Below are 27,291 nucleotides of genomic sequence, written 5' to 3' on the forward strand. Positions count from 1 at the left end.
TATAAACTTATAATTTCCCTTTAAATATTTCACATAAGGTATTACAAATCATTTCAGAAACTCCACCACCAGTACATCTAACAGTCACCAACAACTCTTTCCCAATCGCATCCTCCCCGCTAATCGAAACCAATACCCCATAATTCGATTTCTGAGTATGTAAAATCCCAGCACCAGTCACATAGATCTGCGTATCTGGAGTATCCGGTGAAATCGCAACAATGGCAAATCCAAGCCTTGTCAAAAGTCTAGAAATATTAGACGCATTAAGTCGATGAGAAAGATGGACCTGAGATTTATATTGTCCCTTATCAACACCCAAAAGTTCACCAATCTGGGTCCATCTTTTCGTAAACTCGTCTATTCCGGTTAATGAAGTAGGTGCTAATGTTTTGATTAACAATACGGGGAATTTCAAATTTAGATGATTGAAAGATCCTCCACACATATATGTCATGGAAAGGACTGGGCTTTCATGATTTTCGACGATATTTCGAACTTTTATTTCAATTTCCATCGTAGTTTTGTCATAGATGTTTGCTTCGGGGACGGTTTTGATACGTAATGTATAATTAGGATCTTCTTGTTTGGTTAATGATTCTAAATTAAGAACATTAAATCCAGTTATATCCGTTCCGATAGTTTTGGAAGCTTTATTGATGATTGTGAAAATTAGGTCTATACTTGGTCCATTCTTGATTACTCTGTATGTGATTTTGATTAATTGATCTTCATAAAATATCCCCATATCATAATGAAGCATTCTATGATATCCCACATACCAATTTGATGATAATGTAGTTGTTGATGATTTCTTATTGGTTGCTTCTCCATCAAATGGGTTTGTGTCTTCGGAATCTTCGTGTTTACCATTTGATTTAGAATGGATATTTTTAGCCAAAACCAACGATCTTGATCGATTTAAACTTACGATCCTACTCACACTCCCTAATCTATTCAATAATGGACTTTCCTGCTGATTAAATACCGGTAATGGTTTTATGATATTTTTGGCAAGTGTGAAATCAGAATCAGTGGTTACTAATTTAAGATATTCATAAGCACGAGTTTGTATTTCCAAATCAATAGATTGAGTTTCAATTTCAAATAAATCAACAATCTCAGGCACGAATTCTTCATCGGGGAATTTGACGACAAATTTCAAAAATGTCGATAATAACATTGCTCTAGTCAAGAGAGAAACATTAAAATATGCATCCAACAATAATTGAAATTGAATTTCAACACTCATTTCTTCAATATCATTAACTTGTTCTCCAAATTCTCCTAATATGACCGCTGCGGCTTTTACCAAATTCTCGGAAAATGGTGGTGGTGCGGGTGATTTATTATCTTCAGGGTTCCGGGAATATGGTTTCTTTAATAAGTTGATAATCAACTTACATGTCTTCTTTTGTAAATCGCCATTATTCACCACGATCTGAACCACCCGTTCCCAGATTTCATTTCCAATATATCCCATCCCAGAACTCGAAGCACTACCACCAATAGACAATAATTTAAGCATGGTACTAACATACCAAGTCGAATCAGTGGCGAATCGTTCTGCCAAAAGAGCAATCTTGATAGCTAATTCTGATTTCAAAGATAGGTCAGCCTTAGGGAAATAATCCAATAATGTACTTATGATAGTGCCATAATTGATATAATCACATACTGTATATAATAAATCAAGTGCTTTTCTTCGGACGGAAATATCTTTATCATGAATTAATCTAATCATAATATGAAGAATTTCGTCAAATTTATCCTTGGATGATAAATATGTGGAATCCAGTCTTGCTGTTAATTTAATCAATGCATCTAGGGCAAGATATCTTGTATTTGTTTCTGGGGAATTTAATAACATTAATAACGCGTTCATTGCACCTTGAATTGCTTCTGGTGCTGCTTCTAAAAATACTGCAAGCGAAACTGCTTGGAATAGGATTGCACTTTGGGAATTTCGATTGGGTAATCCTTTTATAGGTTGGGTTGCATTATGAATAGATGTAGCTACAGCTTGACGTAAATGACCAATTGTCTGTTCATCAAGAATATGAATCGTAAGCACAGGGGTTCCATTGTCATCTAATAAGAATAATTGTTCTATGAATTGTAATAATTTGATGATTAACCAAGGTGCTGGGAAATTATAATAATAATATTCTTGAGGACACATATTGTCAACAACTATATTATATAATTTCTGAGCTATCGAGGGGACAATTGATTTGACAAATTGAGGTTTGAGACGTAATATAAGTTGTAATACTGGAATACTTGAAATAACAGTACCTAAATCATTATCATCTATTAATTTAAGTAATCGAAGAATCCAATTACTATTCGTGATAATTACATCGGGATATAATTCAAATAATACTTTTAATGCAATTGATGCCTTCCTTCTCATGATTGGTTTTTGAATAGGGGAAGTAACTGAAGCATATACCATATCTATCAATTCTAACCATTTCTCTGAATTTGGATCCAGTTCCAAAATTTGAATAGTTTTGGAATTATTAACATTAAAAACAGTAGATATGAATTGTACAGCCAAACAATTAAATTCTTCATCTTGAGATTGTAAATCCCGAACCAAATCTTCATGAACCAATTCAAGAATATAATTCATATGGTCTTTAAGTGGTTTATGTTCTCGATTATTTGCCAATATCGAAACAGCCAAATATCCAAGTTGTTTCTCTGAATAAACTGAAGATCGAAGTAATTCAAATGATTCTTTTAAACCAAAATTAACTAATTCACTATTTCCTAATAAATAAATATAAATCAATTTACTAACATATTTCTTCTTTTGAGTTCCATTAAGATTAGTATCAAATTTTGCTTGAATATTGTTGATTTCAAGATTCATCTTTTTATATTCTTCTTCTTGATCTTTGGAATTACGTAAGTCCGTAATGAACAGGGTTAACCCTTTCATCTGACTTTTCAGTTGCAATTTAACCCCTTGATTCCGCAGCATCTTTCTGTTTCTATAAATCTATATGCCAATTGATTCAAGGTGTCTCAAGCGTAGTCGATGACAGATTTATGTCAACGGTAAACACGCAAATTTCTGGTGCCAAATATAAATAAATATACAGCCGACAATTTAATGAAATTTCCAGTGGTCACATGACTTGTGTCGCTTAGTTGATGTTTGACATTTTTTAATCAACTTTGAGACATAAAGAAAGGTCGTGTACTTTCATACAATTAATGATTTGCATTTTTTCATTGGTTGAGAAAAAATTAAAGTGAGAAAAAAAACTCGGATTTTCACTTCACTCACTTCACTCACTCAATCCAACCAACTACCACGAAAAAATCATTGAAAATTTCCAAAATACATTTAAAGAGAGCAGTATACTGTTTTTACAATTGGAAGATATAACACAACAAGTAACACCCACAATGTCTGCCGTTGCCAAACAAGTTGCTAAGAAAGTTGATTTCACCAAAGTTATCAACAGTTTAGGATTATCCGGTACAACTGCCGGTTCCTTATCTGCTTTTAAGAAGAGACATGATGAAGCCAAAAAGGAAAACTTGGATTTATCAGCTCATAGTATTGATATTGATTTCAATCATTATAGATCAGTATTAAAGAATAGTAAAGTCGTCGATCAAATTGAAAGGTCTGTTAAATCTTTTACACCAGTTACTATTGATGTTTCTAAAAATTTAAAGAATATTGAAATTTTTGAACAAAAAGCAATTGAAAATGCTCAATTAACTGAAAAATCCGTCTTGGCTGAAATTTCTCAATTACAACAAACCTTGAAGGATATTGAAACTGCTAGACCATTTGATGAATTGACTGTCGATGATGTTATTGCTGCTAAACCAATTATTGAAGAAAGATTAACTTGGATGGTTAAGAATGGTAAATGGGAAGTTCCAGGTTATAAAGAAAAATTCGGTGACTTGGCTCCTATGTAAGAAGACTACTACTGTCTGTCAATTATTATATGCATATATCCCATTTCACACTTTGTTTTTACTTCCAAGTCAAGAAGAAGAAGAAGAAGTTACAGTTTTTCAATTTATCATTTAATTTTAGTTAGATAAAATGATTTAACAATAAATTATTATATTATTATTATCGGGAAGAAGTGAACTAGCTTGCGTTGATATCTATCCATTGAGCTGTTTGTTTGTTAAACAGTTGAAGAGCTTGGATATTATCAATATGTAAAATCTGATCAAAATGTAGTACAAATGATGGATCTAGTTTTGTATATCTCTGAAGACTAGTATCACGTACAGGTGCAATATTCTCTTTGATTCCATTATTAAACACAATATCATAAGCAGTGACTACAACGTTGCAATTGTATTTCGTGACAATCACTTGTAAAATTCTAAATAAATTCAAATAATAAAATTGTGGAGGTCGTAAGATATTATCAAATCCTAATTGTTGATAATTGAATTTATCAACTATAATCAAATCCCAATAAAATGCAGTAAGATTATGAATTAGAATTGTATTGACTACTTGATCGTTGAATTCAAAATCACCATTTGCAATTTGTCTTAATTTAATAAGAAGTTGAGTAAAAGTTTGTACAATGCTGTTTGATTGTATACTACCATCCATACAAGATATTGTATACGTTGTAGCCTGTTGATGTTTATATAATTCATCAATGACATGTCGTATTATTCTTCTATTTGAACATAAATGAAGATATAATTGATTGGGTAATAAAGTAACTTTATTATTATAAATATTTATAGGTTTATTAGGGAATTCTATTCGTTCTCTTAATGCAATTTGTTTCATAATAAATTAGTTGATTTAAGTATCAAGGGAATGTAAATTGTATAATTTCGCTGTTTGGATCTTCAATGAGTATGTACTTTTTGTTGAAATAGATAGGATAAGCCAATACTATATGAACAAAGAAATAAATTTATAGCAAGTGATAACAAAGTCGGGTAACACCCTTCTCGATACTAAAGCTGAACAACCAAACAAACAAAAGTGTACAACGTGAATAAAATTGTACTATTTATAGGCTTATATAGTTAAGGAAAGTAAATTAATACATTAGGTGAACAAAGTTTTATAATATCGCTTATACAATTAAATTATATTGATCACTCATCTCAACTTGTTTGTAGGATCACTTATCTCAACTTGTTTGTAGTGTGTCTGGTCTCGAATTTTAATAGCTTTTTTTTGGTTGATGGGTTACATAAACCATCGGCCAATGTGAGCAAATTGCCGATTTCCGGTTGCAAATTTTTAAGCCATGGAATATTTTATTGAAAATAAATTTCAATCAATTACTTAATAAGTACCGTTCCTAACGAAGCCAGCTGGCAACTTTGTTTATTGTAGGCTGAAGAATTGGAGGAGATCTTTGAAAGGACGTGAAAGATCTCTAAATTTCTGATACAAAAATTCTTGCCAGAAAGAATAGTGCAGTATATGTAACATCAAATCTTAACCGATATTCTGATAATTATTATCAGATCTGTTGTTGCAAAAGTGATATTTCGGAATTGGTGCAATAAGAGAATATCTCAATATGTACTAATGTGTGACATGATCCTGTACCATGATATTTTGATGGGAAAACACGAATCGCGTGTCACTTGTTTGATTTTCTTGGCTGGGGGGGTCCGAGAAATCAATCAATTTGTTTCTTTTTTTTTATTTTACGTTGCATAAATTGTGCTTAGCCTAGGTAGGCTGATCTTCTCATTATTATCCTGACACTGAGATAGAGGGCAGTGTCTATAGATTATAATAGAATAATACAATCGGATCTCTGTGGGATCTTTTACCGAACCCCGTGCCGCATTAAAAACGGAACAACTGGAGATGAGAACAATAAGGTGATATAAAATTATAATAAACTGGTAGCGTTAACATAAAAAAAAAAAGACGAAACTGTAATAAGAAAAATAAACTCGGAATTTAAAAGTTAGTTCTTTCTTCTCACATACTTTTAATCAAATACCAATTGAAGTCACAAGTTTGTATTATTAAAAATATCTTAATACTTTTTTTCTTCAAACATTTATAAATAATTAATCACACTATCATTTTAATATTATTATTGCTTAATGGTAGCAATCAATCAGCCCATATAATCATTCATTCATTTTTACACTTTTAAGCCAAACAGCAATTCAAGCAACACTAGAAATTCATCTTCCATGCAGAAGCCAACCAATTTTATAACTTCAAGATTATCAAATAATCTTTATAGATTGTTTAAACAACTGAAGTTAATATATCAAGAAATGTCTACTAAAGTTATTAAAGACATATTAAATGAAAGATCATCAACTGAATTTAGTAAAGATTTATTAATTAACACAGCATTCATATTATGTTGTATGATTTTCACTACTAGTCTTAATTATATTCCAAGACCTGATCATATTTATTATAAATTTTTATATCGATTTGATTCATATTTCTTTGAATTTAATAAATCTATAATTGGTCCAATTACAGGTATTTTGTTATTATTATTAGGTTCATTATTATTATATGGGAAATATTTTAGACACTCGTTTGTTATATTTGCTGGTAATGCTTCATTTATGGATGAAGAAGAAACTGATGATGGGTATTCTTCATTCACGTTAAAACCTTTACAAATAATACCTGATAGTCATCATCATCATCTAAAGATAGAACCACGACATTCTTTATCATCAACTTCAATATCAACTGATACTTCATTAGAATCTCCTCCAAGTGAACCAGAATTATTAGAAAATGGAGGATTATTTGATTTTACTCATTTTAATGATTCATCAACTTCAGAATTTATCGAAAAGAAAACTTCATCATCTTCAAGTAAAGTTTCATATATTTGGAATTTATCACCAATATTATTATTAGCTACTTCGTGGTTTATTCTTAATGCATTATATTCAACCAAAACTCCAATCTATAAAGCAAAAAATATTGTTGCTTGGATTTTCCATGTCCCAGTACATTTCATAGTTCCACCATTTATAGGAACTTGGTTATATTTATTCCACCCTCCAGGAGCACTTAAATTATTTATATTCAGTTTAGGTCTACAAAACTTAGTAATGGTAATCACCTATTTAATATTCCCTAATGCCCCACCATTATTTATAAAATTATACGGAGAAAATAAAGAACCTACATTTGATATGATCTATACCGATGGAATAACCAGTGAAGATATGAAATTCAGTATCCTACTACAAAAAGCAGTCTATTATGCTACTCCCAATAAATTCGCATCATTCCCATCAATGCATAGTGCTTTCGCATGTCTAATATTCTTTTTTGTATGTTATTATTCAAAATGGTCGCTGTTTAAATTATTAGGATTGATTAATATCCTAGGACAATGGTGGACTGATTTATATCTTGATCATCATTGGAGAATCGATAGTTTGGCGGGATTGGTGTATGCTATAACTACTTGGGTAATATTAATGAAATGGAAAAAATATGGGTTGACTCAAATTGATGAAAAATTTCTGCGAGCTAAAGAAAATATGAATTTTAAGAATGGGAGTACTATGGGAATGAGATTGTTTAGAAATACCAGGTTTCAAAAGTACTTTGATCCTTTGGCGTAAGGGGATGGCTTTACTTTTAGACTTTGCTAGATAGTTCTATATATATATATGTATAATATAGCTCAATGAATGTTACGATGGTTTAGTGTTTCTTTTCCTGTATCGGTTGGCTTTAGAGCCATAGATTGGTTACATAAATATACTTCTAATTTAAAAATTCAATTCTAGAGTCTAAGCGTTTTTTGTTTCCCTCCAGGAGGATGTTTATTGACAGTGCGATACTGGAGCTTGACCATTTGTCGGCCTGTTTACAGTAGAAGAATATGAAGGTAAGATAAATGTAGCAATTAAAAAACAATATTAAATTCTATTCTTGATTTAGATATTGGTGAGAGATATATAACTAGAGATAAATAATAAATAAAATAAATAACTAAACCCTCACTTAATCATCTTGACATTCAATCAATTCAACAACATCTAAAGTAACAGGATGACATTGATATCCAATTGGTTCATCATATAAATTATAGAAATTTCCAGAAGCACATTGATAAAATTTAGTTGAATTTCCTAAAGCCAATTGTCCATCTTTAGTAATTGACCAACCAGCACAATAAACAGCACCATGTTGAGGAGTTGGACCATCGAATTGGAATTGATGACCAGAAACAATACTTCCAATTCTATTATCTGAATCTTTCAAGATGGAATTTTGTAATGTCATTCTTAAGGTTGAATTAGTATAACAAGCAACTGAATAAACTGGGGATTGGAATTCATCTTCTGGACCATTTGGAAGAGGAACTTGTTCACTACCTTCTTGTGGTCTCTTCTTATTACCACCACGTCTTCCACTATGCTTCTTTCTTTGTCTATCAATAAGTCTTGGTTCTCCATCAATCTCTTCATAAATCTCTTCAACAGTTTCAATTTCTTCTTGGATATCTTCTCCATTTGCAACTTCTGATAATTCATCTCTTTTTAATAACTTACCGCCATTAATTTCTTCTTCTTCTCTTTCCTTTTCTCTACCTCTTTCTCTTTCTCTAAATTCCTTCCCGCCTTGTTTTCTCTTTCCTCCTTCTTGTGATTCTTCATCCTCAGTTCTAACTTTTTGTACTTGTCCATCATTTATTTGCATAATAATATCTTTTGTTTTTGTGGGTTTTGGAGCAGCGGTAACAACAGATGTAACAAAACTGGTAGTCATGGATCTTTCAATCGTAGAAATTGGTGGTTCTAATAAATCTCCCTTTTCACTAACTAAATATGGATTAACAACTATTCCAAATGAAAATGGAACACTTTCAAAATTGCCTTCTAAAATTCCACGATCGGGTTTTAAAAGTGACCAATCATCACCATTTGCTGGAACATAATAGGCGGTAGTTTTAGGTAAGGAGAACAGGATTATTGAAACTGGAAATAATAATGAATTGATCTTCATGCTTTGTGTTTGTCTTTGTAGTTCTTGTATTTGGAAACTTTTGACTTAGTTGAAAAGAAAAAGAAAGTGAAGTATTTGTAAAAAGTTTTACAAATTGAAAGTTATGAGTTTAAATAGTTGCAAAAAAAAGCCGCACACACATAATAGGTTGCAAAAAAAACAGAAGGGAGAAAATTCCAAAAAAATATACAAATTTGTTGCAACCATTTATGGGACAAAGTTCATAACAAGTTACAAAGTAAATTAATTAGGGTTTATAAAACTAATAGGAACTGGTTGATATATGCTATTATATCCTTCTTGAAAGTCTATTTCTTTCTTGTGATAATATAACTAGTAAGTAGTTGTCTACCGAATGAACAAACTTACTACAAAGATAACTCAAATTAGCTGGTCAGAATTAGATATATCCTCTTTGTGCTTTTCTTGCCCTATGTCAATAGTCCACATTTTAGTTTGTATGTATGGCAAAATTCAATAAGTGACGTCTCCCTCTTGTAACTTACTAAATCAGAGTGGGAGAAATTGAGAGAGCAAGATCTGAAAAAAATATTATTGGCCATTAATACACGACCTTTTATCAGTGAGGAAAAAAATTAAATCCAAAACTTCGATGGTTGTCCAACAAGATTCAAAAGATTAATAAGCAAATCACTATAAGATAGATAGACATTCTCATTTATAGAAATATCATAGATACAACCCCAAAATGTTTAGAAGAACTTTATTAAATACCACCAGATTCGTATGTTCCATTTCGTTTTGAACAGAACAGCATATAAACCCTATACTAACCGTACACCAAGACTCCAATCAGAACAACAACTCCAAAATTCATTTCAGTCAGATTCATGTCAACTGAAATCAAAGAAGCCATAGATAAAGCAGTTGCTTCATCCCCAGTGGTTCTCTTTATGAAAGGTACTCCCGAATTCCCGCAATGTGGATTCTCAAGAGCCACTATTCAAACATTAGGACAACAAGGTGTTGATCCCGAGAAATTCGCCGCCTATAACGTATTAGAAGATCAAGAATTAAGAGATGCCATTAAGGAATATAGTGAATGGCCAACTGTTCCTCAATTATATGTGAATGGACAATTTGTGGGTGGGTGTGATATTGTTATGCAAATGGCTAAAAATGGTGAATTGGCTGAATTGTTGGAAGAAAATGATGCTTTGGTTCCTGAAGAAGAAGAAGGAGATGATGTTGTTAAAGCTGCTGAAGTTAAGCCAAATAGAGATTAGAGGAGTTGTGTAGTAGTGTGGTGGGGGAGGTATTGACAGTAATATGCTCTTTTTTTGTACATAGTGAAGTAAATTTAGGGATTAAAATGTATTTATTAAGAAAGTATGAATATGCTACGGAAACAGATAACGCGAGGATGCATTAACATAATGAATCCAAGGATTATCAAATGTTAGCAATTGTAAAACAAAGCCTAATCTAAACTAATGGCAATCTTTATTTATGTAAGCCATGCATGCTACTGCACCCCCTTGAACGATTCTGTAAACTTCATAGAGCAACTTGGTTCAATCTCTCACTTGCTACAAAGAGAACCCCTAACTAAATTAATTTAATCATCACATGCTATAATAATATTACCTATACAAGATATATTCACAATACGTAATAAATGCAAAAAAATCAAATCTGTTTTTGATATCCTTCTCCGACTCTAAAAAAACCCCGGTATAACTATAACTCAGTCATAACTTCCTGAGTCTAAATGAAACTATTATAAATAAATAAAAAATGCATTGCTGTATTTCTAAGCACATTGACAACTTTGTTGAAGTCCAGAAGCTGGACCCATACCATTTGAAACGTCGCTATTTTTCTTTGACGATTTTCTTCTAGATAACAAGTTGGAATCATTAAGATTCAAATTAAACGTGATCGATTCTCCATTAATACCAGATATAATGGATGATGATCTAGTATGATTTTCCATATCGAACCCAGATGATTCAATTGAAGAATTGGTGGTGGTGGTAGATAAATACTGGTCGGGTTCTAAGTATTGAGGCGCAAATAATGATTCATGATGTTTTTTAATCTTGTTTGATGAACTACTACGGCCTCTTGCACGAGTTTTTATATTGGTTAACTTTTGTCCCAATTCAGAAACTTCGTCTACTTCATCATCTTCTTCTACTTCATCTTCTTCTTCTGCATCATCATCATCAAACATCTCATTCATGGCTTTGGGATATGGTGTTCTCAAATATCCAACATGCTGTGGCTGTTGATCCTGGGGATCAGGACTTTCTTCTTCATCGTCATCATCGTTCTCTTCGCTGCTGCTATCTCCCTGGTCCTCCTCTTCTTCTTCTCCCTCTTCTTCCTCTTCTTCCTTATCAGCATCTTCTTCGGAAATTTCTGATAAATCGCCAACATCATGCGCAGCTACCAAGTTTTCCTCGGTCATTGCCGGATTATCAAACACCTTTCGAATAGCATTTGCTCTAGGTGAATCCATCGCTTGACCACATGCCACAGCTCCGCCAGCAAGTACAGTAGCTGCCATAGTATTCTCTTCAACGTGATATACTTCATAGCTCTTAGTTTCGAAATAATGTGTAGGTTCTTTTGGTTCTGGTAATGATTGTTTATTTTCCGATTGTAACCAAGGATGTCTCCATATTTCATCAATTGTAATTCTTGCATCTGGATTAATTGTCAACATTCTTGAAATTAAATCCTTGGCATCAGTACTGATTTCATCCCACCATGGTCTTAAGAAAACAAAATCTCCTTTTAGGATCTTGATGGTTAAATTATTAGAATCATCATCATAAAATGGTGGGAATCCACATAAGATAGTATATAAGAAACAACCTAATGACCAAATATCAACTGATTTTGAATAATAATTCTTGGATTTCTTGAGTAAGAAATGTCGAGTGTTACAAGTTATGACTTCTGGAGCAGTATAGCCGGCTGTACCACAAGGAGTCTTTAAATGAACATCATTTACATCGTCAACTAATTGTTTAGCAAGACCAAAATCAGCAAGTCTAATGGAACCTATAGTACCACCACCAATATTTGGTTTGAATTCACCTTCATCAGCTTTATTTTCATCGTCTGATCTACGTAATGATTTTTTGAATGTTTCCTTTGATCTTGGGAAATAAGGAATCTTTTTAAATAATAAATTTTCTGGTTTTATATCACGATGAACAATATTTAATTTATGTAATTCTTCAATTGCAGATAATAATTGTTTAAATACATGAATTGATAATTCTTCGGAAAAATACGTATATTCAATAATCTTATTGAATATTTCTCCACCGTCACAATGTTCCAATACCAAAAAGCAATGATCCAAAGTATCAATAGAATCAACCAACTTTAATAAATTTGGATGATCAAGACGTTTCATAATTTGAATTTCATTCTTAATATTATGAAATTGTTTTGCCGATAAATTAGCCTTTTCGATAATCTTTATGGCAACAGTTGTATTATTATCGATATCTATTGCCTTATAGACAGTAGAAAAGGCACCTTCACCTAATGTACAAACCAATTTATAGTTAGAAGGTAGGTCGGGATAAAAATCATTTAGATTTGCATCAAATGATATTGACGACTCTTGAATAAATTCTGAGGTAGTAGTCTCGGCAGTCATAATGTAGTCATTAGCAGAAATACCGTCTTCTTGACTTGAAAGGAATGACGAATGAATTGAATGATTGTCTAATAAATCTGGGGTAGAATGGTGAACACCAACAGTTACGGGCAAGATTTTAAGTTTCTCGGTTGATCTTGCTGGTTCTGAAATTGCAGTGGTATAAGTAGTTTGAGTTGTTGGAACCGTATTAATAAATAACTTTTTAAAATTCTATAATAAAAAAAAATGTTAGTAAAAAGATGATATATTAACCTTTTTAAATATAATCTGATAAATTGGGGCAAATGAAAATAATTCTTTTATAAACTCAAAAGTTTAATCATCCATGTTCATTTTTATATTCAAAAAAAAAAAAAAAAAGATTTTAATTAAAAAAAATATTTTTTGGATTTCTCCACTTAAACAATTTTTTCGCTTAAAAACAAAAAAAAGAAGCAAAAAAATAATTTATTATCTTTTTGTGTCATGATTTGCACTACCTTTTTCGGTCATTTTGATGTTTGCTTTTTTTGGGGCCATTTAATCATTCATTTCTAGTATAAAGGACAATGATGTGATTATGACGTTATAGTTGTAAAATATGTGACATTGCTAGTTTCATATGGTTGTGAACTTGAAGCGAACTATGTTGGTATGTAATCCAATACGCCCTAAGAAAACTTTAAAATGGCAAAAAAAAAAAAGTTGCAAAGTAACGTGGAATTTTAGTCGTAGATTTTTTTTTTGGTAGCCCTGAGAACTAGTAGATTGCAAAAGATAAACAACATTGGAGAAATGACCTAAAGGATCATAACGGAGATAGGGGGGATCAAAACGATGAATGATCAGGATAGGCCAGTGCATATAGTGTTTTGGATGGAATCTAACTTTGTAGCCCATTTATCATATTATACTTATGTTACTGGAACTAAGCTGGGAAAATAAAAAAAAATACATACCTCAACAATCGCCATGATTAAATCTCTATCTTTTTAAAAAGTTGTGTGTAATGAATGAGTTAAGATTTAACTGTAATATATTTGAATTAAAATAAACGGAATAGGCAAATATTTATGTGTCCTTTGTTTTTTGTATGAAAAGTTGTTAACAATGGTTGAAAAAAATTTTGGTTGTTTGGTGAAATCTATGAAATTTTCAAATGAATAATTGACAACTGATTAATTAGTAATAAAAAAAAATGAAATTACTTTGATTTGTATGAAGTTGTTATTTAAATGAATTGAATAAAAGGAAGAGATATGGCCAGTTAGTCAACGCATTGATTGATCAACTATCGTTTGCTGTTTATCTCTTGTGAAATTCTTTTGTGATAAAGTGAATATAAATGGTTGTAAAGCCTGTGACAATTCAACTTTTTAAGTTATTATTGCTTTAAGGAGTTCCTATGGTTTATAATAATAATAAGAATATCGGTGTAATTGATGATTTTTTAGAGAAGTCCTACTTTTGTTGTAATCTCTATATCATATATATACAAAAAGAACAAATAAGAGAGAGAGAGAAAAGGGTACCAAATATTTAAAATGAAGTTTAAATTGGAATTTTTACAACACTTTTATAATTTTTATTTTATTTTAATTTTAAGTCCATAGAAAAAAGATTTTGATTATGTAATCGGAATGTTTATGGAATTTTGCATAAAAATTTATTTTTAAATTATTTTGGATTTTTTTCAGAGGGGAAATGTATCTATGCATTGCCCATCAAAAAATAATATCAATTGAAACAATTATCCTTTCTTTGTTTTCTTTGTTAAATTGTCGAAACTGTTTTGTCTTGAACTATTTGATTGTTTGCTAATCGACTGTAATGTTAAGTGACATCATATTTACAATGTCACATAATCATAGTCACCAATTTATGACAAATCTTTAAAAAAGAAACTCTTTGTTTAGATTGTGGGTTATAATTAGAAACGAAATGTATGTATATGAAAGGGTAACAAAGCAAGAGAAAAAAAGAATTTAAACTTTCTGAAAAAATAAGAAACTTAAATTTTTGAAAATTTGGGGAACAGAATTCTTTATCTTTTCAAATCAGACCATAGTTAAGAAGAATTATTATTCCCGCTATACCATCCAGGCGATGATCCCTTTGAAGTTGTTTCTTATATCTTTCGTATTACAAGTACAGATTCTGAAGGAGAGGAGGCGGTTATCATAGCCCGCTTGAATCGTATGGATAGTATTTTAACTTTTGTTCTATTCTTATTTTTTAAGTTATTTCATATTTTTTAATAATATTCTTTCTTTTAGATTTTGCAGTAGTAAACAATAAAAAATAATCATAAAAAAACTATGGAGAAACTCTTTGTTTTTTGGAAATCATCAATTTACAACCTTATCAAAAATAAAAATGCGACGCAACCAAAACACCAATTTTTTTTTAACTATGCTTTTCTTTTAATCGACGTGTCTAGTTAAACTAAATTACGAATTATATATTTACATTACAGTAAATATCGACCTTATTATTGAGGCTTTATTTTTGTCAGACATGGGGCAACCATGTGAAAATGATGGAAAAATGGTAAAATAAAGTGATTTTACCAAGTCCCATAACCCCCAGGTTCACAGCAATTTTAAAACCTGATGGCTATGGTTACAATTTTTGTTTTTGGGTGCTAAAAATAAAAATCTATCAACAAGTTTCCAAAAATTTTCTATTATAGGGCTGAGGTCATAAATTTTCTTATTCTCATCCTTTGCTATGTACAAGGGCTATTCGTTACTCAGCAACATCATTCTTCCTTCACAAGACTCCCTTTAGAATCCATTGTTGCGTCATGGCGGTCTATTGTTCTATTATCTTTGGAGTAGCCTTTGTTTCGAAACGGTACGGTATATCAATAATTATATTATTTTTGTAAAGTTTAACTTTGGGTGTGACCAAGGTTATTTTCTATGGCCCCTAGTGGGTGGGTGGGGTGGAGATAAATTGCCTTGGAATTATTATCTTGTAAATCTTCGCAAATTATCTTAAGTAATTTGTTTACGATGCATCTCCCCCTGAAAGATTACGGTATAGAAGAGCTATATTTCAAACCCTCAATTTTTGCGTGATCAGTAACTTACAACTAAAGAAATGGTGCAATTGTTTCTAAATAATATCTGACTTTGTTATTTTTTTATTGGTTTGCAACTAATGTTCTTTTAACAATAATGATTTCAGAATCACAATTGATTCAATGGTGAAAAATAATTTTTGCGTTGTTTTTCGGAAAATATTAAGTACGGGGAGGAATTTTATTACCGGACTTTCCTGGTATTAGTCATGGATATAAGAAAGAAAAAAATATCTTTTGGTCACATATCCATAACGACACCCCTTAATGACTTACTTTTCTATCTCATTTCTACTAGATTTCCATATAAAGTTCTTGAAGAAATTGGAACAGATAAGTCACTTTTGATGCTGAACTGCAAACTATCTCCTGAGAAATCAAAAATTAAAATAAGATTATCGTTTTATACATAAACGCAAGTTGCAACCAAAATTCTTTTTTTCTTCAACATTTCCGTTTGAACGCCACTTTTTTTTTCGCAGTGAAAAATTCATCTTATAATTTATTCCCCCCACCGCCATTAAGTTTTGTTATAGAGCCGGTGAGTTTAATTCGATGCCGTTTGAAGTTAGAATAGAGATTAACTTTTCAGTTTACGCCTCCTTAATCTTATTAACATTGGGGTAAATGCTTAGCCATGCGCAACTTTTCTCTAATTCGAATGATAAAACTTGATTTTTTACGAGCGACGTAATCGCTTGTCATAATACCTCAAATTACATTTTGACAGATGCAGAGTCACGCCAAGTGCCCCCTTTTTAACTTTTACTTGGCCATCATAAATTTGTCAATCATAATTTATCAAACATGACAAGCATATTTCAATGAAACAATAATATGGTACCTTATTGAGTTTTAAGAAGCTTGATTCTCCTCGTTTTAATTCATAGTTCTTATATCCCCATTACTCTTCTAGATTAGGCAATTGGCATACCCAGTCGTCTACGCAACCATCTTGAAAGATAGGTTTTCTTTTTAGCAATTTTTTCAATTACACGGACTGGTTTTCTGAGATGACTTGCACTCCCCTCGATCGAGTCATTCTGACTCAGTTTTCCTATACGACTTTTAGATTCTGACTAAGTACTTTTCTTTTTCTTAGCCCCTTGAGAAAAGCTCGGCTTTGTCATATCTCCCCCCCTGATAGTTTATACTACGTCATTTCTCATTCAGAATTGGTTAGATTGGGTCTATGGCCCCCACCTAACTTGGCTGGCTTGTATGAATTTCAAGTTTGTTGCGATTGGTGCGATTAATTTGTATGGGTCAGGCATTTTTGTAAATTTTTTCCTGTGAACGGAACTGATGACCATCTGATATAGGAGATAGCTCTAAGACTTGCATGACCTCTTTTAATTCCCTCGTTTTAATCGTTGAAAACTGTTCAAACGGTGCTTTACGAGAAACATGGTTGATTAAAATGTTACAAGAACAATTTCCTGCATTATGAACCGTATTTTGCTAGAAACATGGTTAATTTCCTGTGTTATCGTTGATAAAGAGTCGTTCTTGGAGAGGAGACCGCAAATAATTTTACAATATTTTGAATCCACATGGAAATGTGATGTCTAGCTTGCAGTGTTTGTCCAATGGTATGTTCAGAGCATAATTTTGACTAAAGATTAACAAAATGTTATGAAAATATTGAAATTAGGAATTGGCTGCAACTTTGTAGCAACTTCTCAGATCTGGTACACTAGAGATTTTTATTTGCCAGAGTACACGTCCTATTATGATTTTTCGCGATGGTCTTCTCATTGATTGATTTTTTTCATAGCCAGAATTTTTTACAACCAATTTTTTTACAACCAATATTTTTACAACCAAATTTAATTGTTGTTCCCACCCCCAGCTAATCAAAAACAAACTATGGTTGTTGAAGAAAGGAAGAAGAGGCAGTATCTGACTCCCAATGCTTCCCATAAAGATCAAACCTTAATTCTAAATTTAGATGACATATTGTCTTCAACCAATCCTGATACACTCACTACTACCAAAGTTCAAGAATTAGTCGACTTTATAGACCATGGCAACATTAGTACAGTTTTATCATTGTGGTCATCTTATTCGACATCTAATGAACATATTCAAGTCAGTAATATTTCCGTCAGATTAATGCGTTTGACCACTCAGATCAATTTGTTATCATCGGTTTTGTTAACTCAAAGACAAATAATTCTAGATACCTATAGAGCCATATTGAATAATCATAGCAAAATCATATATCGAGCATTAAATAATATGAGAACATCATTTACCAATCCTATTTTACGACTTTTACGTAATATGATTAATTATGATCAAATCATTGCCCATGAATTTCTTAATGCCTTTGATTTAACTTTGAATGCATTACCTAAATTATTAGTACCTCATAAATCGGAAATAGAATCAGGACAAGTTAAAGAAAGATTATCCATTAGATTAACATTTATTAAGTTTTGGATCGATTTATGTTCGAAAGTTGCCTATTTCCATAGATTAGATTTATTATCTAATCATCCAAAGATTATGAATAATTTATGGAAATATATTGGAATGGATTCAATTGATTGTATTAAGATGATTATTGAATTTGTAGATTCAAAGATCTTGGGAGAACCTAATTTCAAAAGAGCTCAGAAATGTAAAATATTGAATGAAAACTTCATGTTCAAAACTCAAGCAATCTTTCATAAAACTGAAGAACCATTCTTTATTGAATTCATGAATAAATTGGCCACTGATTCTAAAGAAGGATTAGTCTTCCCTAATGATAAATTATGGCAAAAGTCCGAGAGTGGAGGTGCACCAGTACAAACTAATAATAAAACTTTCAGAATTGCCAATAAATTACTATATACCTTATTAACAAGTCTTAAACCAGGAGAATCTAATGCTCAATTACAATTCGTGGTAAGAATTTTGGCTGCAAATCAGGAATTAATTCCTCCATATATGAACTGGATGGTTCAACAAGGAGGTGGGTATCATGATCCTTCATTAACTTCATGGTGGATATCTCATTCATTGTTATATTCGAACGTGTTGCAAATCAGTGCTCCTGAATTTAATACCGATACTGAATTTTTAAAATTTGATGCCAAATTAGTTAGTGAAAGTATTGTATTTGCTCCTTTATCAAGAAGTGCATTGACTGCTGGTTTAGAAACCGCAAAACCATTGATTACGCAATTGACTTTACAGTTGATATTATATATTTTGAAAAGATTACAAGCTGTATTGAAAACTGTTACTAATATAAGACAACAATTGATCGATCTTGTATTTAATCAATTACCTGATTTGAATGTCATTGCACAAGTCTTACTTAAAGAAACGGACTCCAAATCTAAGTTAATCCAATTGACTGCATTGAATATAATTCTCAAATATCAAACTTTGTGCCCTTCCAATAATGTTAACAATAATGTGAAAAAAGTTGTTTCTAATGGTATTTCCTCAATTATTAATACGAATGATTTATCAGATATTACAGGATATGAAATTACCTTACTTAATTTATATATTGAAATTCAAAACCAAGAACAAGATTTCAAATGGTGGAATAAATTAGGACAATCCTCAAATTCATTCTTTACCGTTTTGATCAAATTAGCATCGAAATCGAATTTAGACAAGAGTTTCACATTGAATATTTATCAATTATTAAACCGATTGGGACAAGATAAGATGTTGTTTGATTCGGATTTATTAATTTCTCCAATCCTAGCATTGATTTATTCTCTTGATTCCGCGGGTGTTGATGATAGGATTTGGAATATGTTGGATGAATCCATAAGTAGATCAATCCGTACTCCATACAAATATCTCGATTTATCACATTTGAAATATGATGATACTAGTATTTTCATCGTTTGTTTATTTGAACAATTTAAATTCACATTACAAGCAGGTAATAATAAAGCTAATATTGCTTGGTTATTCCAATTCATGAGATATTTAATTATTATCGGTGAATCTAAGGATGCATTATTGGAGTTGGTTAAACTGTTAGATATTGATGTTGAGAAATATGAATCCCAATTGGAATTCAGCCGTACTTTGAAGGAAATCGAATTAAATGATTCTTCAATCCTGGAAATTTTGTTGAATTATTCCATAAATGATATTGTCAAAATGTCAAACACGATTGAAAAGAAAGTAATAGCTTCTGATTTGGATTATTTAACTGGATTGTTGTTATTAAAGATGATCATCTCTCTTTCGGGAACGAAATCGTTAATACAGATTTTGTTTCAAAAGTTTTGGAATTATTTATCAAGTTCAGGGAAGAATAGTCAAGCAGTCAATTATTTCACTTCAAAGAAATGTTGGGGCCCTTTGTTTGCTTATCCAAAGAGTGATAATTCACAATTGACGATTGATTTGTATAATGAAATCATTAGACAATTGCCAGATGCTGATTGTCAAGAATTGAGCAGATTCATTTTGGGCAAGTATGTGGATGGTAAGACCGATTTTGTTGAGTTTATGTGGATATTGAATAATGATCAGTTGCAACAGTTGCTCAATGTGGAAAGTTCTGAATTATTTATTAAAGCGGTAGAATATTGTATTGAAAGAGAAATTCATATTTCATTCGAACACTTTGAGAAGTTGTATGAATTGCCTATCGGTAATGAAAGGAATGGCCTACTTATAAAGCTAATTGAATCAAAGTTGGTGGATATGACTGAGGAACAATTGAATTTAGTGATCGATAAGGTTGTTGCTAATCAAGATAATCATTTCTTAATTGCTAGTTTCATTAAAGTTTCAAATACAGTAGGTATAAAATTACTTGAAGCTTCTGAAAGTATCCAAGACGAATATTTGAATTGTTTGATTGCATACTCGTTGTCTCAATGCAATTTGGAAATTCCACAAGGCTTCCTTGAAAAAGTCGAATCAATAGCTACGAGATTGTTACAAGATAATAATTTGGGTAAATTGCAATGGAATCAATTGTTGGTAATCTTGTCAATGCAAGAGTCCCCGTCAGAAGATATAGTGAAACAAGTGTTTGCGTTCTTGGATAATCATTTGGGATTAAAACATTCATTTATTCCAGAATTTGTTGATTTTGTTTCTAAATGTCAATTAAACGATCAGATCCAATCTTGGTTGCACAAATCAATGCTTTATATCACGAAGAAGTTTGCCGAATCACATGAGTTATCTGACAACTTTGAGCAATTCATTCAAAATATTATGAATTTCTTGATTGAAAAGCAAGTAAATATTTGGAATTTCGTTCCTAGTTCAATCTTAAATACTCAACTTGAAGTCATCTTAAATTCAAAATTCAATAAGCAGGCAACATATTTGAAGTATGTTACATCCATTGTCATAATTTCACCAAAGAACAAACTCGAATATCAACGTGTTTTCCAAATTGCATTAAATGTGTCAAACTTGAATGATTTACCAACTGAAGAAAACAAAGAACTGAGATATTATTCAGCCATGATTTTATATTTGATATATAATATGGATCATAGTAAGTTATCCACGATGATGAATCTTGAATTATTATTGGAAAAATATCTTGGTTCAACAAGAATGGAAGATTTGTTACTTAAGTCCATTTTGATTAAGATTGAATCAAAAATAGCTGTATCTTGGTTGACAAAGGTGTCAAATTGGGAATTCCTGGAAGAATTAGCTGGAAGTGAAGTTGAATTGGTTGGTGAACAAGATAGATTGATTAAGACTAATAAAGGAGAATTCACGATTTGTTTGAATAAAGGATTTGTCAAGAATACATACACGGCAATTCAAAACTCCTTACCTGAGTTTGGAAGTGATGCTAAAACTAAATGGAATCAAATTAAGGAATGTTATCAATCCTCTAGTTTGGGTTCTGGGAAATATAGTTCGACTGCTTATGATGCTGAGTTTTTATTGTTGTTGATTTTGAATAATGAAGAATTACTTAAGATTACCAAAGATGAAGAATCCGGAGTACAGAAAGTAATTTTTAACATTAAGAATTTAATTGAAACTGGAATCTTGCAATTCATAATCGGTAACTTATCAAACAACAAGACTAGGCCAATCTCCAAATTAATTATTTCAAAGATCTTATCATCCATGGATGATGAATCAGGTTTCAAAGATGTGAATGTTTATAAAGTTTACTTGTCTTCTGTTTTATTCACATTATCTCAGGAAGATTTAGAAATTCCTCCTGTTATTTGGTATCTTTGGTCTCAATTTGTTCCACTTTTATCTAATCCTGGTCATTTCCTTTATGAAAAGAGTGTAAGGTATGTATTGAGTACACCAAAGTTGAAGAATTGGGATATTCCGTTATATAATTTAATCACCCATCCAAATCAAGAATTGACAGACACTGAGAGTAATTATTATCGAGAATTAGATTGGTTAGTTCAGAATATAACTGATGGTATTGAAAACTTACAAGATTTAACGATTTTGAAAAGAGGTATTGTTGAAACATTGATGAATTTATTGAATTCAAAATATTTGAATATTAAAATTCAAACTAATTTATTGAAATTTATTTACAAGATACAATCTATTGATCAAGGTTCGGATATGTTGATTACCAGATTTGGTATGCTAACAGCTTTGGAAACGTTTCTCTTGAAATTGAAGGAAACTAATGATGATGATGATTTGATTGATAAGCAGTTAAGATTGAATGTTGATGAATTGTTAGTTAGATTTAAAGTGAGTGTTGGTTCGAGTAAAAGAGTAAGAGAGTGGACTAGTGATGATTTAGATAATACCATTAAGAGAATTCATTTGGAAACTCAGTAGATAAGTTTAGTATAGGTTTTGTAGTCATTAATGATACAAATTATAGAATCAAAAGATTTTTTGCAATCTCTTTTCCACATGAGACATTTTCTTAGGCCAAAAAGAAAAACTAAAAAAACAGTTGGATTGTTTCACTTCTTCATTCTACACGATTAACCAACTTCTTTGAACACAACAAATATATAACAATGGGTGTATGTATACCATCTAAATTATACGTACGTAGCTTGTAAGATATGGGCGTGGTCTTATTGGATTAGTTCTAGTGTTATTGCTATCCCATGTTTTTGTCCCTTCGAGGATGATCACTAATTGCCTTCCTCGGTATCTTACCAGTAGTTTATTCGTAAATTTAAATGTTCTAACAATTCATTGTTATTAGATAGGAAGAATAGCACATTATTCATTTGATTTGGTATTAATATCAATAATATTGGCAGGTATCCATCGCAATACAGGATTACAATTTGATACTTCTCATTTCTCACTGGTTGATGTACGTCGTTGGTTTGGCAACTATTTAGCTTTTGGAGAAAGCTGTTATGATAAGGTTGTTGGTTTGTTAAAGTTTAGTGGATATTTCAAACAACGTAATTTGGTTTATGATTACGTTGAAAGAAATGCTAATCAATTGCTTAGAGAACAAACTGGTAGAGATTTAGATGATTTTAAGAAATCCCTTTAAAAGAATATTGCTGGATACATATTTTTTGATTGGAATAATCTTCACTTCTTGACATTATTATTAAACCTCTCTAGAATTAACGTATGACTAAATAAAAATGTATAATTAAATGTAAGAATCTATGAATGATTTGACATTGTTCTGTAAGTCCGGAATATTCAGAAAAAAAATTCACACGATCTTTAAGTGAAGATGGAACAACGACTATTAACAACGCAATTGTATGTTACATTTCTCAATATGATCATTAGTCATGGTTGCATTTTGACACTGAAATGCTTTAATCAATCAGGATGATCAAACATCAAATGGCAATTAGGGGTTTGTGTGGGAGAAAAGCACAACTGCTTTGATCAATCAATTTATGCCTTGAGTCTAAGATGCATGAATGTTCTCAAACTTCAACGAACAATTCAAGAAACAAGATTCGAATATACTAACGCATACTCAGGACACAACAGAACAGAACATAGCAAGTGTAATGACTCTATTTGATAGATTCAAAGATGCCATCATTGAAGAACAAGATGAAGATGTTTCCCAAACAAATGCCTATCTTGCTGCATATTCACTAAAGAAGCTAGCAGCTCTTGGATTGGCAGCTATAAACCTTCAAATCACAAATATACGAACAGGGTTGGGAGGCAAGACTATTTTGGAATTGAAATTGGATCCAGCTTATGGGGATGGGGATATTAATACTGGGACATTACGCACTGGAGATATTGTGAAATTATCCAAGATGGGTAAAGCAATTGAAAAGAAAAAGGCAAAGAAGGCATCAGCTACTGATGATAAGGCAGACGAAGAAGATTCTGGGATAGAAGCGGTTATTCTTAAGGCTATGACTCAGACAATTACTGTCTCAGTCGATGAATCAAGTGATAGTGAGAAAGTTCTTCAGTACTACACCAATACCAATGATCTGGCAAGAATGTGGCTTGTTAAATTAGCCAATTCTATTACGTACAAGCGAATGATCACTACTATGAATAAAGTGAATGAATTAAAAGAATCAGATAAAAATGATATTCAGAAATTACTTTTAGGTGAAAGTTCGTATATCCCCAAGGATGACAAGCATCCAATAAACTTTTTCAATCCACAACTAAACGATTCTCAAAGGCAAGCCATTGACTTTGCTATCAATAAATCAAATATAACTATAATTCATGGACCGCCAGGAACTGGAAAGACATATACCTTAATAGAACTTATTCAACAATTGACAACATTGGGTGAAAAGGTACTTGTTTGCGGGCCATCCAATATTTCAGTTGATACAATCTTAGAAAGACTAGGAGATAAATACAAGGCGGGCCAATTGATTAGAATTGGTCATCCAGCTAGATTATTAGCTCTGAATTTACAACATTCTTTAGAAATATTATCCAAGAGTTATGGAAAGGAAATTATTCAAGATATTGAACATGATATACTGTCGACTTTGACCAAGATACGGAAATGTAAACGATATGCTGAGAGAAAGGTATTATATCAAGAAATGAAATTGCTTAGGAAGGAATTAAGACAACGAGAGAAGAAAATAGTTGGAGAATTGTTAATTAATGCCAAAGTCATTATCGCAACCCTCCATGGATCTGGCTCTTATGAATTAAGAAATAATGATATTGTATTTGATACAATTATAATTGATGAAGTATCACAATCTATGGAACCACAATGTTGGATCCCTTTATTGTTAAACAACAGGTTCAAGAGATTGGTCATAGCTGGAGATAATATGCAATTACCTCCAACGATCAAGCTGACTAATAAAAAAGGCACCTCACTACTTGAAACTACATTATTTGATCGTTTGATTAACAAGCTTGAAGGAGATAAATTTAAGAAATTACTTGATGTACAATATCGTATGAATACTAGTATCATGAAGTTTCCAAGTTTGCAGCTTTATGAAAATAAATTGAAAAGTGATACAAGTGTCCAAGATATTACTCTTGCAGATTTACCTCATGTGACTGATAATGAAGATACTTCTATCCAATGTATATGGTATGATACACAAGGAGGACAATACCCGGAACAAAAGACCGAGTTGATTGAAGGTGATTCAAAATACAACGAAATGGAATTATTAGTGGTTAGAGGACATATGGAGAAGCTATTAAGTCTTGGAGTTCAGCCCAAAGATATTGGAGTTATTGCTCCATATTCTGCACAAGTCCAATTATTAAAAAAACAAATGGGGCCAGATACTGAAATTGAAATTAGTACCGTGGATGGTTTCCAGGGAAGAGAAAAAGAAGTCATAATTTTGACGTTAGTAAGATCGAATGAAGATGGTGAAATTGGGTTTTTAAGTGAACAAAGAAGATTAAATGTCGCAATTACGAGACCAAAACGACAATTATGTGTTATTGGAGATCTTGAATTGATGAGTAGGAGCGGAAGTAAATTTCTTACGAATTGGTGCAAGTATGTTGAAGACGGTGTTGCAGATGAACAGAATTATATTCAACCATATGAAATAATTTATCCTAACTTAGATGATTATCTTGTGCAATAAACTTCGATAGCCGTAAAGAATTTTGCCTGAGAAAGCTTATTTGTCGTGTACTTGCGGAGAAAACTGATCTACACTAAGAAACTAAGTTACACGAAAAAATAAAGTTTTTCTTGGTGTTTACATTTTGTGTTTTCACGCGTGATATTGTCCAAAAAGGGAAAGAGTCAGTCAAATTGTCCTCGAGAGATTCATGTCTAAAAAACCAATAGGACTCTCTTGTGTGCGAAATGCATGTTGTATAACTCAAACATCGAGGAAGATTCGGTTGAAGGATCAAAAGGGGATTATAGCGAATATCAGTCTCAATCATATAAAGAAGCTAACCAAGTAGGGATAAGCCCTTCGATGCTTCGTCAAGCAAGTCATTGAAGTGATTCTACAACAAGAAGTTAGTTTTTCGACTTTATAACGTTTCTTCCTTCGTAACAAAATGAATATAGAGATGGGAATAAGAAAAAAAATTAAGAATTATAATTTCTCGTGTTTTGAAATTCTCTTGGAAGCACCTGGTCTTAACATGATTATACATAAACGATTTGTTGTGTGCTTGGTTTTCTAATTCCAATTTTCATTTCTAACTTTATATTTTATTAAGGCATCCTCTTCTTCATCTCGAACTATACCATACAGAAGCAATCTTTAAAGCTTCGTCGTCCTTTTAGAAACCAGAACTAACTTCAGCCACTCCTTTCCTATTGTTAAAATTTACTACGTACAGCTCGCTTAAATCAGAAATACTTTAGATATGAAAGCGACATTTGTTTTAACTGCATTATCCATCGTTGGATCCATCGCTAATGCTGCACTTGTTGTTGAAACTGTAACTGAATATGTAACAGTAAGTAAACTTATCCATCCAGATGGTTCTACCTCGTTTGTCACTGTTGGTGACCCACTTGAAACTCCACCTCCAGTCCCTACCCCTGCTCCTCCAGCTGAACCGGTTGAAGAACAACACGTTGAACAAGTAGCTGCACCAGCGCCTGAAGCTCAACCAGAACCACAAGTTCAACCTCAACCAGAGCCTGTGCCAGAACCTGTTCCACAACCTAGTCCAGAACCTCAACCTCAAGCAGCACCAGCACCGGCACCCGCACCAGCACCTGCACCTGAACCACAACCAGCTCCTCAACCTGAACCACAACCTGCACCGCAGCCTAAGCAAGAAGAACAAGTACAATCTAGCGGTAGTGGATTCGCCCTGGAAATCCTTGATGCTCATAACAGAAAGCGTGCTTTACATGGCTCTCCAGCATTAGCATGGGATGCAGGATTAGAAAGCTACGCCCAAAGTGTTGCCAACTCTTATGACTGTTCTGGAAGCTTAATACATACAAATAGTCCATATGGTGAAAACTTAGGTGTTGGATATAAATCCGGTTCAGCGGTTGTTGATACTTGGTATAATGAAATTAACGGATATAATTTTAATTCTTATCAATATAACCATTTCACTCAAGTTGTTTGGAAGGGTACTACAAAGTTAGGTTGTGCTCAAAAGGATTGTAGTGCTAAGAATTGGGGATATTATATTATTTGTAACTATTCTCCAGCTGGGAATGTGCGAGGACGATTCCCTGAGAATGTTGTACCACCCTTGTCCTGGTAA

At 32.1% G+C, this 27,291-nt stretch overlaps 11 protein-coding genes across 11 annotated transcripts; 7 read left to right on the forward strand and 4 right to left on the reverse strand. All coding sequences in view use genetic code 12, as the record gives it.

Annotated features, from left to right (window-relative positions):
* Positions 1–7: 7 nt before the first annotated feature.
* J8A68_004113 (uncharacterized protein) lies at positions 8–2,992 on the reverse strand (the record flags this gene model as incomplete). The annotated part of the gene is made up of 1 exon (XM_049408038.1): positions 8–2,992. One exon carries the CDS (start codon positions 2,990–2,992, stop codon positions 8–10), a length of 2,985 nt encoding a protein of 994 aa, XP_049262575.1.
* Positions 2,993–3,423: 431 nt separating this feature from the next.
* Positions 3,424–3,951, forward strand: ATP7 (F1F0 ATP synthase subunit d; the record flags this gene model as incomplete). Its single annotated transcript, XM_049408039.1, has 1 exon — positions 3,424–3,951. The coding sequence occupies one exon, from the start codon at positions 3,424–3,426 to the stop codon at positions 3,949–3,951; it is 528 nt and encodes a 175-aa protein (XP_049262576.1).
* A 178-nt stretch (positions 3,952–4,129) lies between these two features.
* J8A68_004115 (uncharacterized protein) lies at positions 4,130–4,798 on the reverse strand (the record flags this gene model as incomplete). The annotated part of the gene is made up of 1 exon (XM_049408041.1): positions 4,130–4,798. The coding sequence occupies one exon, from the start codon at positions 4,796–4,798 to the stop codon at positions 4,130–4,132; it is 669 nt and encodes a 222-aa protein (XP_049262577.1).
* A 1,385-nt stretch (positions 4,799–6,183) lies between these two features.
* On the forward strand, positions 6,184–7,599 carry J8A68_004116 (phosphatase PAP2 family protein; the record flags this gene model as incomplete). Its single annotated transcript, XM_049408042.1, has 1 exon — positions 6,184–7,599. One exon carries the CDS (start codon positions 6,184–6,186, stop codon positions 7,597–7,599), a length of 1,416 nt encoding a protein of 471 aa, XP_049262578.1.
* Positions 7,600–7,984: 385 nt separating this feature from the next.
* On the reverse strand, positions 7,985–8,989 carry PIR32 (Pir32p; the record flags this gene model as incomplete). Its single annotated transcript, XM_049408043.1, has 1 exon — positions 7,985–8,989. One exon carries the CDS (start codon positions 8,987–8,989, stop codon positions 7,985–7,987), a length of 1,005 nt encoding a protein of 334 aa, XP_049262579.1.
* Positions 8,990–9,698: 709 nt separating this feature from the next.
* J8A68_004118 (monothiol glutaredoxin) lies at positions 9,699–10,236 on the forward strand (the record flags this gene model as incomplete). Its single annotated transcript, XM_049408044.1, has 2 exons — positions 9,699–9,734; positions 9,796–10,236. 2 exons carry the CDS (start codon positions 9,699–9,701, stop codon positions 10,234–10,236), a joined length of 477 nt encoding a protein of 158 aa, XP_049262580.1.
* A 527-nt stretch (positions 10,237–10,763) lies between these two features.
* J8A68_004119 (uncharacterized protein) lies at positions 10,764–13,588 on the reverse strand (the record flags this gene model as incomplete). Its single annotated transcript, XM_049408045.1, has 2 exons — positions 10,764–12,845; positions 13,574–13,588. The coding sequence occupies 2 exons, from the start codon at positions 13,586–13,588 to the stop codon at positions 10,764–10,766; spliced, it is 2,097 nt and encodes a 698-aa protein (XP_049262581.1).
* A 3,980-nt stretch (positions 13,589–17,568) lies between these two features.
* Positions 17,569–22,467, forward strand: J8A68_004120 (uncharacterized protein; the record flags this gene model as incomplete). Its single annotated transcript, XM_049408046.1, has 1 exon — positions 17,569–22,467. The coding sequence occupies one exon, from the start codon at positions 17,569–17,571 to the stop codon at positions 22,465–22,467; it is 4,899 nt and encodes a 1,632-aa protein (XP_049262582.1).
* Positions 22,468–22,655: 188 nt separating this feature from the next.
* Positions 22,656–23,152, forward strand: J8A68_004121 (uncharacterized protein; the record flags this gene model as incomplete). The annotated part of the gene is made up of 2 exons (XM_049408047.1): positions 22,656–22,661; positions 22,850–23,152. The coding sequence occupies 2 exons, from the start codon at positions 22,656–22,658 to the stop codon at positions 23,150–23,152; spliced, it is 309 nt and encodes a 102-aa protein (XP_049262583.1).
* Positions 23,153–23,633: 481 nt separating this feature from the next.
* J8A68_004122 (ATP-dependent 5'-3' DNA helicase) lies at positions 23,634–25,682 on the forward strand (the record flags this gene model as incomplete). The annotated part of the gene is made up of 1 exon (XM_049408048.1): positions 23,634–25,682. The coding sequence occupies one exon, from the start codon at positions 23,634–23,636 to the stop codon at positions 25,680–25,682; it is 2,049 nt and encodes a 682-aa protein (XP_049262584.1).
* Positions 25,683–26,427: 745 nt separating this feature from the next.
* Positions 26,428–27,291, forward strand: J8A68_004123 (CAP domain-containing protein; the record flags this gene model as incomplete). The annotated part of the gene is made up of 1 exon (XM_049408049.1): positions 26,428–27,291. One exon carries the CDS (start codon positions 26,428–26,430, stop codon positions 27,289–27,291), a length of 864 nt encoding a protein of 287 aa, XP_049262585.1.

Source organism: Hemisphaericaspora subhashii (assembly GCF_019202705.1).
Source record: "Hemisphaericaspora subhashii strain CBS 10753 chromosome Unknown scaffold24, whole genome shotgun sequence".
Taxonomy (NCBI): Eukaryota; Fungi; Ascomycota; class Pichiomycetes; order Serinales; family Debaryomycetaceae; genus Hemisphaericaspora; species Hemisphaericaspora subhashii.